The following is a 13,296-nucleotide window of genomic DNA, read 5'->3' as shown; positions in this document are numbered from 1 at the left end:
TGCATAACGGCTCCAAACCGTAAGCATGTATCAGAACTAACTACATACAGAGTAAGTCTTAAGATAACGTAATGCATAACAAAAGTATCAGGAAGATAAAAAAAGACAAAAAAATTCCACGTATTTCTCCTTACCACAGTTATTACTATATCAACAGACAGATGAGATATGGAAGAAAATCAAGTATTTGAGAATTTGATAAATTTGAGGTGTATATATCCTCCAGAAAGTAAGTAATTTATTATGAAAATTAGGTGAATTTGACACTGTTCAAGGAATCTAGAAATGCTGTTGTTTTGATTTTTAGGGTGACCACAAACAGTTTGTAATTCACTCTTACTTTCCTAATTAGCAGCTTACCAAGCTCTTAGCTCTGAAGTGTATGTGGGCTTCTCTCAGTTCACTTGATTAACAATAATGCAGACTCTGCCTTCATTCAGTTGGAAATACTTAACAGTGTTCAAAGGAGCTGAAGTTAAACTCTGTCAAAACTAGACAATGGAGATAGCAATCACTACCAGCTTACACCATCATATTCCTGCTGAAGACTGACAGTTGAGCTGCCATCGATAAAGCTTGCCTGATTATAAGAATAATAAGAGCAGATTCATTTACTCATCTGTCTTTGTCAGGCATTTCAGGGCATGGGAAGCAAACTCACTCAATGCTGTTCTGAAATGTAAAACTTGAACATGGAACACCAGTTTTCATTTACTTGCAGTAACAAATCAAAGCAGATAAGGATTTTCATAGTTTTCTGAACAATAAAACCCAAAACTGACTATAAAAAGGTCAGTAGACAATTCACCCAATGACGTATTTAATGTTCAATACAGCGCAAGTCTAGCTGTTCAAGTTCAACAGCATTTTTGTTTTATATCATACATTCCAAAACGATAAGCATGCTGACAGCTTGCCTTAGCAAAACACACACACCAATTAGTCACCTCCATGATGCGTATTTGGAGAAAATATCGAAAAACCACAGACCACGATAAGTGACAACACAGAGTCCAGAGAAATGAGGATTTTTCATGAGAAATTCTCCTCGACTTACTCAGACTCACTGGGAAAGCATTGCCTATATGAATAATGGCTGCAGGCTATCTGAAGCCATAACATGCCATCTTTGTGCATACTCGGTATTACACAACCTACAATTACATGATCGGATCCCACAGTTCTCCACAGGGTTTCTATTTCACTGGATGCACTTCATGAACCTGCTGTAGGGAGGGCGAATCCGGACTCAAGTCTGAATGTGAGCGTGATAGTTGTCCACAGACCAACCTAACATTGCCTAGAGAAGTTGGCTCTTGAGAAATGAATGTGGCAAGCAGATATTGCCATGTAGGAATGGACTTTTCTGATATATTGAAAAGATGGCATGGGGCAAGACCCTCAGATATTTCTCACATCCCCACAAAAATACGTAAGTGAAGCCAACAAAGTAAACCAAACAAGCCCGCTGGCTCAACATTGTTGATGACAATCCAGTGACAAATAGTGACAAATGCAACCTCATTGTCTGAGACTCTACTAGCATCCTCCTGCCAACATAAACTATTAAGGAGGAAAAAGAAAGGAGGAATTTTTATGAGCGCAAAAGAACAGGCATTTTACAGAAAGTGTGCAATTGGAAAAATCCATAGGAAGAGGCAAACCTTAGCACCTTGGGAAGCAGCTGCTTAATTCATTGTATCAATATAGACGATGTATATGTAAGTACATATAGTGGTAATGGTGTATATACATATATATATATGTATACACTTATATATCCAGTTTTTACACAGTGTGTTCCTTCTAGTATTACAAACATATCAGAATGATGTCCACCAGTTCCAATACACAGATTTTTTTGAGGTTGTGCATCACTACTGTTCCTTCCAGGGTTTTGTGCTACTCAGCTCAGCCATCCCTTTCACCAACTTACATTTGTACTAGTCATTTCGCTTACTTCTGTACTTCTAGACTGTAAACATTGCCACCTGCTTCTAAAGACTGATATTTTTCTTTTTTGGACACAACAGAGTCATCCAGCTTTCAGTGGTTTTCAGCACTGCCACTACGAGCATACAGTCCTGTTCAGAGATACCAGCTCAGATCCCAAGCCCAATGCTGCAATGTCAGTGCCTCAGAGAAAGGCAAATTCACTTAGCTGCAACTTCATGCCCCTATTTAGTACTATAAATTTATCTTGGCTGTTGTTAGTAGAAGGATGTCTGCACCACGCACCACTGCACAATGTAAACCTGTTCTCAAGTATGTGTGTACACATGCATATTCTGGTCTATAAAATGAACTGCAAACATCAGTATGCACAGTTGTAATGTTTGTATTTACAAGCTGTAAAGAGGATTAAGTGTTGATCCCCTCTATATACACAGAGATATCCTGGATGTTTGCAGGTGACATGACAACCTTACTGTCACTTGTTTTCATACCTCTCTTGATGCAGGATGCACACCATTTTTTCTACAGCCCCTTCTACTACTCGGTGCAGTGTAGGGATTTTTTGGTAAAGAATTAAGCTTAAGCACAAAAGAAGAATATAGCCTGAAAGATCTCCTGCTTTGTTTCTTTGTTGAAGAACTTAAAATTGAAGTGACTGAATGAGGGAAATGCTGAAAAGAGCAAGAACAGTATCATCAGGATGCTTAAGTGCCATAAACTTCATTTGTGATATCAGCCAAAAGATTTGTATCAAATTATAGTCATGATTCTTAACTGTACTTTCTTCATTTTCTGGATGATTAGTTTGAAACACTGAGACAGAGTGTGCAGAAGTGCTGAGCATTCAGTTACTGCCAAAACCAATGTGAGCCATGCTACATGGTATGTAATGCCAAATACTCAGAAAAAAGATATTAAGTTGTCTTCAACCATGCACCTAAACTTAGTAGTACTACTAACCATACTTCAGTTGTGTTTTTTTCATCTGTCATAATTTTATAAAAGCGCACTTGGTAAAAATAATTTGTGAAGAAGTCAGTTGCTACAGTGATAGCACTACAGAGACTTATTAGAAGAAATCAGTCATTCTGTTACCAGAGAAGCATGTGAATAGGAACCAGTAAACAAGACCTTGTCCAGTACTGTGTAGGTACAAACAAAATACAGCATTGCTGTTCATTAACTAGGAAGTGGAACTTACAGAGGTTCAGCTGTGCAAGAGTCTTCTGAAAAAGTCATGTGCCATTACATAATGCATATTTTATCTGAAAAATTAACACTGGATCACAATTCATTTGCCAAACAGAGAAGAATCTGTTGGGCTAAATCTAAATTCTGGTATTTTCTAATTTTGAACAATTGCAGTCACAGATCATAGCTACATAAACCTCAAAGAACAATGTTGCTCACATCCTCTATCTCCTATACTTCTGGACAGAGGATAGGTAACATTAAAAATGCCTGCATTGAAAACTGCATTCTGGACACCTTCATGGAAATGATGCCTAAAAAGAATCATGGGCACTGAACAACACTGTGGATTCAAAGAACAACCCAAGCGAATAAATAGGGCTTGATTTTAGAATACAAGCTCACAAAAGGCACTAACTGATTTGTCTCTGCAGAAAATAACTTTTTTCTTTTTTCCTGTTTTAAAGAAGCATTCCTGTATTTCATCATGCCTATTAGCATGTCTAAACTTCGAGCAAGAAACACAAACATCTCCTTTTTCCCTTCATTGTAAGAGAGAAAAAAGGCAGGACAAATTTGGTGAAAGCAAAAGCTAGAAGGAGAGTGGGTATGTCAAGAAGAGGAAGATAAAGGAAGCCAGAGGAAGAAGAAAAGAAAGGAAGACTGAAGAGCAGCACTGACTAGAAGTAAAGCTGATGTGAAGAACCAGCTGGCAGAAGCAGCCAGTCACTAGAAGGGGTATTCTGTATGCAAAAATCCTGGGACTGACAACCTGGGTTTACAGAGAAAGTGTGAAGGAAGGAATGGGCTAAAACAGTGCTGTTCAACCTCTGAATGCTTTATGACAAGAAAAACACCTCTACTAGTTACTAGCAAGGTTACTCTGGGAACTTGTGGTAATGTCACATTATTGTGCTACGCTAACATTACTGTTCACTTGACCTAGCCAACATCAGTCATGGCATTTGAGATCTCTCCCAGGAAACAAAGTTTAGTTACTTTTTGAATGTAGATGTATTTGAAATGCAGTATTTAAGCATTTTCTCTTTCCTTGAATAGAAGGAATTAAAATATACTCTTCCACTTTCCCAGTATAAGTCTATTGAGTGAATGGAGGAGAAATACAACTTAAAGAGGAAGTATTCATTTGAATAATTAGTAATACTACTAAATTAATTTATCATAAATATTTGGAAATTATTTTCACAAGTCTCATATATTTTGATACATTTCATTATAATTTCTGAAAAGACTCAGTACCAGATAATGAAAGTTAACTTGGCAAGAAGATTAATCAAGGAAGTAATCATTTAGGAGTGTGGGAATAATGCGATCTGTAACAAAAAATGCAGATATATACAAACACTTCTGATGGTGTCTTACAGGTCAAAATAATTAAATTGAAATATAAATCTGTTTAGGCCTAATTTATGATGGCTTACAAAGGGAATAATCAGTAGTGACAAATCTGGGGCTTCAGAGAGGTCACAGTACTTCCCTGAACATGCAGGAAATGTTAACCTGTGTATCTGAAACCACAGCATAGCAACTGTTGATATTAATTGATTTTTCAGTGGTAGCAATGTAATGATTCATAAAGCATATTTTCCTTCTCACTATGATGTGTTACTCCATCAGAATCACCTAATAAACTTACGTTTGTTAGCCAGATGAGTTTACTTTTATTTTTTTCTTTCATCATGACTTTAATTATGCACCAGCTACCTCCATTAAAATTTTTATTTTTCAGCTATTCATCTTGGTACATTCATAATAACAGAGGTGGTAACATTTCCTTTAATTTTTTACTGCACATATTTCCATACGTGCAAGTATTTTGTAGCCATCTTCTTTTCCTCATTCAGATAATACTAAGGTTAATTCTACACTGATTTATACGCCAATGAAATTGCCAGAGGTACTAATGACTGAAAGTGACCAATTCTTTTCTTTAATGCTTCCAACTTTATTTAGTTATGTCACTTGCATTTGTAATTTTAAAATATTCAATAAAAATAGGATCATTTCTTGCTTCTTTCTACAGCTTTTGAAAAAAAAAGTGCCCTTTACTTCTCCCTTCTTAATAATGAAGTTAATTATTCAAATATAACTCCTCCCAAAGAGAGAATACAGTAATATTTTTTCAGAAAAAAATGAATACAAAGAAATCTAAAATGGCCATTTCATCTATTCCCCTGCCTCAGTACACTATCAGCGACATTGACACCATCCTCAGAAAGTTTTTAGTCTAACTTGCTCTTAAATAACACGAGTGATGGAAATCCAGCAGTCTTCTCAACCAACCTCTCCAACGTGTGCTTCACCACACACATAAAAAGAATTTATTTTCCCCATTGTCTAACCCAAAAGCCACTCCCAGCTTTACACCTTATTACATCTTGTCCTGTTCTCAGTGAATATGGAAAACATCTTAGTACTTTCTTCTTTACAGGAACTGCTCAATCCATCCCCTTTCTGAAAAACTGTTTATCTGCAGCCCAGGGTAAAACATTCAAAAGGTTTGTTCACTATAGTAATATATTTTTAAATTAATATTTTAACTTATTCACAAAACCTTGTTCATTCTCTCATTGTTCCTAAAACACTGACCATTCCAAATGATATTCCTCTAAATTAGTCTTTCTGCGTCTCTAGGTAAAGCAATCATCAAAAATACATATATTTTAATTGCAAAAAGAATTCATATTTTTAATTGTAAAAATCAATCTCATTTGTTATGATGAGATCATGTTTACAAAGAGGAGAAACTGCTGAACTACCAATAAAATTGCACATGTGAGAAGAAGGAATCTTCAAGGAAGGGTTCATACTACCAACTGTCCAAAGCTGAAGGATTTTCACTACGTAGACCTGCGGATAAATGCTGACCTTAGATGGCTTTTGATCTTTCTCATTTTCACAGGCAAAGCAGCTACATACACAGGTGCAAACTCATTAAAAATTTGTGTCAGATGAAACTATTGTTTTCTCAAGAAGTTGCCATGTTTAACTATAAGGAGGAAAAATTTTTAAATGTGAACTTATTCATTCCAAGGTCCTGTTCAAACATCACTCAAAAGTCCCTTAAATTATACTTATCTTACAATATTAACAATTTTAGAGGACTAAGTCTGAGCAAAAATTTTTCCTGTTCACCTCTTGACATTTCATCTGAAAGACTTGTAGAAAGAAGACTCCTCCTAGAGTGCAAATACCTTAGGGAAGTCAGAGCATCCTCTATTTACGTGCGCACCTGCAAAGGAAAAGTAAAACGTCTGAAGCCCCACCTTTTAAGGACCTTGTGAAGCAATCTGGGAACTGAGCCAAAACTTGCTCTCTCACTATATAAAACTCAGGAGCAGACCAGTACTTTCTCAGAGGCAGGTTGTTCGGTAGTTTCTACCGGACTTCCAGAAGATGGGCACAGGTAGTGGGACGCAAATACCACTATGGATATCAATACTAACACTTGCCTACATACAGATCAAAGGTAGGAGGATTTACTTGCTTGGCATTTTTACAGTTTTAAAGAATTTATGACCTGCTTCAGAGTTTGAAACCTTTTTCTTGGCTTTGCAGAGCTAATGAACAGCTTTATGCAAAATTCTCTTCTCTGTTGAAATACCTTCCTTCCTAAGAAGAGGAAATTAAGTGTCTTCAATGTTCATATTCTAGTTCATGTTCTTAACACATTTTCTCAATTTGAAATCTGGAATAATTCATACTTCTACCACTGTACCTCAAGATTAGCGTTTAACTTTTGATGTGAGCCTCTGAAAGTTCATCTTTTATAAATGCATAAACCAAAAGGTGCAAAAACACATTTGAGAAAGAACAAACTAGTGGAATCTTTTTGCATTATCAAAGACCTTTTTGTTGTTGTTTTATCAGCTAATGATACAGTAGGAATTCTTCTTGACAAATGTTGTACTTCTATTTTAAATGTTTATTTATCCTTAAGCATGAGATTATAAAAAAGCTTAGAGCAGACATTTGTTTTTTCAGGGTGTGAAAACAAACAGATTTGCCTTAAATATTATAAAAAGGCATTTAATACTCACAGATGAGTAGAAATCTTTTTTATTCATACTCCACCTGTCAATTTCCTTTAAAGATTAAGGCGGCAGCAGTGTTAGTTTTTAGTGTGTTTTGGCTTCAGACATAAATCCTAGTGAATTACTTTATATTTTTCTACCTCCAGATAATTCCACACTAACTTATGTTAAAAAAGTAGTGCTGTCTAAGAGTAGCCCATCAGAAGGCTAGCTGTAGTATTACCATACAATGCGATGGAAATGGGAAACTGGGTACTAGGCAGAGTGCTGGAGCCACACTACGAATGGAAAAAGAAGAAAAAGCACTCTGAGAACAGGGAATGGAGGAGAGGAACCTAGTAGCCCTGACTGGTTCACATCTCCAAAAGAGGTATAACATGTCCTACCAATCCTAACTGCAGATTCCTAGCTGGTGCAAGAAGGAAAGGATTTACGGAGTTCCATTCAGCTCTAATTTCAGCATTAGCCCCTCTAGTGGTGCTACCCATGGACTGCCCTGTTGTGGGACACAGCAGACAGTCGGCCTAGCCTGTCTTCATGGTTTTTTCCAGCTGACATGGCCTCCCCTCCAACCTGCCCTGTATCTAATGAACTCTCAACAAGTTAAAATGCCTTCTGGGCCCTACAGATTTTGTGTGTATCCCTACTTTGAATCTGCAGCAGTAATGGACTGAAAAACGATTTCACCACTGGAAAGAAGTTTCGTTTGGGGGCAAAATCACAAAAGGCCTATTTCTTTCTGTGCAGCTTGTGGGTTTATTTTTCTTCTGCTGCTTATCATAAAAAGTGCTTGAAACAGTGAAATAATGAGTAACTTTGGCTTTCAGTAAGACAGAGATTGCTCCTCCACTTCAAACATGGGTTCTCCCTGTAAGAAACTGAACTATTTTTAAAGCCCTTTGGATATACAAAGGTTTTTACTTATGATTAAAGGACATAACAATCATAAAATAGAAAATTATGTCATTTATCTGATAACAAAGTATCAAAAGAGATGATATTATGACAATTAATAGAATAAGGATCTGCTCATGTTCTCACTAGCACATTTTTGACAGCTTCCTTGCAATACTTCATTAGCCTGCAGAAAAGAATAGCTTGAGGAGTGGTATAGGGCCATCACGGTTGCATGGAGCACACGTCCGGATGTAAGCCTGGGCCCCAGCACACAAACATAACTACCAGTTTTTATATACTGACTTACACAAGTTTAAACAAATGTAGATGAAAAAAAAATGAAGGAACTCATGCGAATTAAACATTAACACTTTCCTTTTTCACTCTCCTTGGTGCAGTTCAAGCCCAGGGCAATGAACAACAATCACAATCAAACTATGATTATCCATTGTTCCCGCAGCGACAAAACAGTAAGTACTTTTATGCAGATATATTTCTAATGTTTTATCCCAAGTTAAACTGATACAAATGCAGATTGATAGACTGGGCCTAGAATGGCTTAAACCCTCTTTCCCTTTACAAATAAATGAACAAGCATAAATAAATAAAATGGGGAGAGAGAGAGAGAGAAAAATCTGTCTACAAAATATCCAAGCCCCAGCAGATCCCTGGAGAACTTCCTCTGAGATCTAGCCCAGTAGATCTGGTCAACCAATGTGATACAGTTATCTAATCTTTAACTTCATGAAAGGTACATACTTTCTATCAAAAAGTGTATTTTCAGAAGGGGGTGTGTATACATGCATATCACCAAGGTATTTGATAGAAGGTAATAAAAGAGACATTTTTTATGCTGTGTCAATACGATCGCATCACTCACAAGTGAGAATAACAGAACTGTAACTACCTTAAAGATTAGAATGATTAAGCACTAAAACATCATGTATGCGAAACAGTTTTATGACACATACTGGAACACAGTAACAGTACACAGCAAAACAAGGGTGAAAAGATAAAATGCCAACTGGTATATTGGTGATGACAGGTTGCAATAATTAACCATTTAGCCTGCACTGCTATTGGCAATTTGTGAAATCACTAGCTGGGAATTACAAAACTACTAAACACAAACTAGAAGTATATCTCAAATTATTTCATAAGAGTGCATTTAATTATTAGAACAGATTATCAAATAAGGTAGTATGTATGTTTTCCCTTAAAATCCTTACATCAAGACTTAAACAAATTGCCTTTCTAAAATCATGGATTTGTCCTAGTGCTATGTTTTAGTCTAAACAGATACGTCAGTTGCTGATATTCCACAGCCTACAATTTGAAAGTCATTGTGTTCTATAATTTTGATACCGTCAAGGGAGAAACTGCAGCAAATCCTCAAACTCTGATGTAAAGAAAATATATAGTAGGTTCTCTAAATATTCTATCCCTTTCTTAGCTGGAGCTATAGAGAAAACATTGGATTTGGACATAGAAAATTTAGGGCAGGATCTTACAAACAGAAGTATTTGCATGAAAAGCACACAATCAAAAGTTTTACAGAATTTAAAGAGCTTATTTTTTAGGAAAAAAATCTGCTCACAGCTGGTTGTGCAAGGCTGCATCCTCAGCAGAGAGAAAGAAACTAGGTTCAGAAAAAAATAGCTGTTGTTTCTCATCCCCTAAGGTTCCTCAATAACCTTCTGCCTCTGCGGAGGCTCATATATAGATATTAGTGTGGCTTTTTCTCCACTACTGTTACAGTACAGCAACCTAAGGATTACATTGCTGCTTCTGAGTTCAGATCAGCAAGGCCAGCAGCAGATAGGAGTCTTGAACAACTAATGGAAATAAAAACTACAGCCAAAGAGTGCTGTCTTTGAGATTTGGCTGTTAGTGAAACACATGGAAAGACAGAATACAAAGCACTGCATAAAAAACAACAATAAAACTTTGTAGAAATACTTACTAGGGTGTAACTAGTACTGGAAAATGTTATATCACTAAAGAAACTAAGCAATCTCTAGCCATTTTTCAGGTTTTCTCATGAGATTAAACTTGATCATTTTTTTCCTCTTAGAGCTATCACCAGCTTCCAAATCCCATGGAGTGACAATCATCCCACCTCTTCAAAACACACTGAAAGTAAAGGGTGAGTGCAACAGATGTCATGGTTCAGATATGCGTGTGTTTGTACCACACAAAACCTGGATTGAACTAAACAGATTCATACATTATATTAGATCCTTCAGCCTCATAAAATAAAAAATGAACCAGAAAAATAATCAATCAAGTAATAGGGATAATCTATGTGTGGCATGATCTCCAGCCTGTATTTTGTTAATATGATGAAGCTGGGGGAAAAAATTATATAAGTAATACTGGGATAAATCACACACACTATTTCCAGTAAAGTAAGGGAAATAATAATGTGTTCAAAACATTCGTGAGATATCTCACCTAAGCAACTAAATAGAGGGTATCTACAGCAAATTGCAGAAAATTCTTATGGCTCATTTTGAATCCACAGCTGGCAACCCCTCTCACAATGGCCGTGTATGCAGCACATGGGGCAACTTCCACTTCAAGAACTTCGATGGGAACATCTTTTACTTCCCTGGGGTCTGCAATTACATCTTTACATCCAACTGCAAATCTCCCTATGAGGACTTCAATATCCAGATTAGGCGCACTATGGTGGAAAATGCTACCATAATCACTCACGTCGTCATGAGGCTGGAAGGAGCAGTGGTCGAACTGACCCGCACCTCTGTCCTGGTTGATAGCAAACAGTACGTTCACATCTTCTACTATGAACTGAAATTGTTGGGACTGCTCTCACTCCCAGAAGGCTCTTTGAGCAAGCACCCCTTTTCTTCATCTGCTCTGATACTGCTCCCAGCCAGCTGAAGGGCTCAGGTCCTTCCTGAGGCATCAACAAAAATTAGAGGGCCTGACAGTGAGCTACATGCAACTTCTGCAGATTATCCTTGTGTGCATTTTGTTCAGAGGAGTTATATTCCAGATGCAGCCCCATTGCAACAATTGTCTATATATGCAGTTGATTGTATAAGCTGGATTCAGTCAAAGTATTAGGGCTTTCCACCCTTTAAGTTTCTACTTGTCATTAATTTTACCAGAACAGGAGCCCTGTGAGGAATTTCTGATTGTTCCTGTACTTGCACTGAGAAATGTAGTTAAACACATTGCAACTACAGATTGCAACCTGAGTTTATTTTAAATAAGCTAATCTGGGAACCTCCTACCTATGAAGAAATGGTAGCACTGACTTTGGCATAAAGTGTGAAACCTGTCCAAATGTTTGGGTAAATATTTGCACAGCTATCTCAGAGTGATCTGTGTATTATGGCAGCTACTTACAACAAGCTAGACTAAAGGTTATTTTGGATACAACTTTATGAATGGCACTCATGTCACAGAAAGCCTAAATAGTCTATCCCTTCATTATCAAGGGCTTAAAGGAGAATTCAGCAATATCCTGAAGCATACCGCCTGCAAAATAGAATATCCCAGCACTTTTTTTGATCAGTGCAACTGAAGATATGCCAACATTTTACCTTTAACAGAAATAAGCAAAAGGAACAGTAGGGAAAGCAAGGCTGATCCATTATGGACAAAGAAACAATCAAAATAGCCAAATGTTTACAAATTTGAGCTGTATTTAGTTATTGCTCTGGCAAATTTCCTCATCTTTGTGTACTGAAGCTTCTCAAAGAGTGAGAATGGGCATCGATTTGCATGTTCAATGGATATTCTGTCCCCTGCTCCCACTGAATTATGGTGATCTTTTCCCAGGATTCAGATGCCCTACAGCCATATGGGAGTCTTGATAGAGAGAAGCAACAGCTATATTAAAGTTTCTGCCAAGTTAGGACTCACCTTCCTTTGGAACGAAGAAGATGCCCTCCTGGTAAGAAAATATCCAAAACATGACAGAAAGCCTGTAATTAGAAGATAGTCCATTTACATTTTTGCAACCTTAATTAGTCAAGCAGACATTAATTATTTATGGATTTATATCTATGTTTAGTATGGATACAAATCTATATTCCAGTCTTTTCCCAGTTTTCCCTTTTTTCCCACTGAGAATCAATATATCCCCATATTATAGTGTTCCCACATCACAGTGAAATGCTCAGATTCCAGACCTGACAATATTCAGATGTTCACAGTCCCAGGGCTAGACTAAGATGAAACTTTTCTAGCTTTTCTTGGTGGTCATTGACCTTCCACATCTTACAGTCTGCGCCAGCACACCTACATCAAAATTTGACTCCATAAGGACAATGTTTCTAACCACCAGGGCTGACATTACTGTGAACCTAAACTTGCTTTCCTCATTTCTTCTAGGTGGAACTAGATAAGAAATATGCCAACCAAACTTGTGGACTTTGTGGGGACTTCAATGGAATTCCAACTAACAACGAGTTTATTTCACAGAGTAAGTAACAAAAAGCATTATTACATCTTGGCACTTTGTTTTTCTTTATTTTAGCAGTGCGCAGTCAAATAGGGCGTGGCTTATATTAACTGCAAAAATACTGATACATCTTTCAGTCTGTATTTTTATGATGTCAGTTTTAATACGTAATAGAGTCACAGCTTTCAGATGTATTAGGGTGTTTCCACCACTGTTAGATCTTGTTAAAAACCATGTAACTTCCTACTTTTTTCAATTGTTAGGCTCCAGTCCCTTATGCCTTCTTCATATCCTTTTGCCTTTTGTATTACAGTGACATTATCTGGTAATCACTGTTTTTAATGGGAAGTGTCTCAAAAGAAAACACATTGATGCAGAAGCTAGTAAAGCAGTAAATATCATTCTAATACTATGTCTACTTTATACAGATGCAAAACTGACTGCCGTACAGTTTGGGAATAGGCAGAAGATAGATGGACCCACAGAGCAATGTGATGATCCTATTCCTTCTGCTGTTCTGATGAACTGCTCATCTGAATTTGTAAGAACCTCTCTTTCAGAATTTGCTTTTTCAGCGTAACATACATTATCATTTTCTCTCTTTGTTTGGAGAATACCTGCTAAGATAGGTAAAAATACAGCATGAATATGGCCTGGCATGGGTCCAGAAATAAAATATTCCCAAATTTTGTATTTAATTCTTCGCTAAAAATTACATGAGTTCAAGAGAAAACTGGACATTTTAAAATGAAAAAGGAATTA

The 13,296-nt window shown here is 36.9% G+C and overlaps 1 protein-coding gene across 1 annotated transcript in view; it reads left to right on the top strand.

Annotated features, from left to right (window-relative positions):
- The window catches only part of LOC110401252 (mucin-5AC-like), a 38,498-nt gene continuing 31,683 nt past the window's right edge, over positions 6,482-13,296 (top strand). The window contains exons 1-7 of the mRNA XM_021402133.1: positions 6,482-6,637; positions 8,498-8,569; positions 10,174-10,245; positions 10,624-10,885; positions 11,910-12,024; positions 12,465-12,555; positions 12,963-13,075. Coding sequence (XP_021257808.1) covers positions 6,565-6,637; positions 8,498-8,569; positions 10,174-10,245; positions 10,624-10,885; positions 11,910-12,024; positions 12,465-12,555; positions 12,963-13,075 — 798 coding nt within the window. The 5' untranslated portion in view covers positions 6,482-6,564. The remainder of the gene's footprint in view (positions 6,638-8,497; positions 8,570-10,173; positions 10,246-10,623; positions 10,886-11,909; positions 12,025-12,464; positions 12,556-12,962; positions 13,076-13,296) is intronic.

Source organism: Numida meleagris, chromosome 6 (genome assembly GCF_002078875.1).
Source record: "Numida meleagris isolate 19003 breed g44 Domestic line chromosome 6, NumMel1.0, whole genome shotgun sequence".
Taxonomy (NCBI): domain Eukaryota; kingdom Metazoa; phylum Chordata; class Aves; order Galliformes; family Numididae; genus Numida; species Numida meleagris.
The sequence above is the reverse complement of the archived record's forward strand: the minus strand, read 5'-3'. Positions and strand labels throughout refer to the sequence as shown.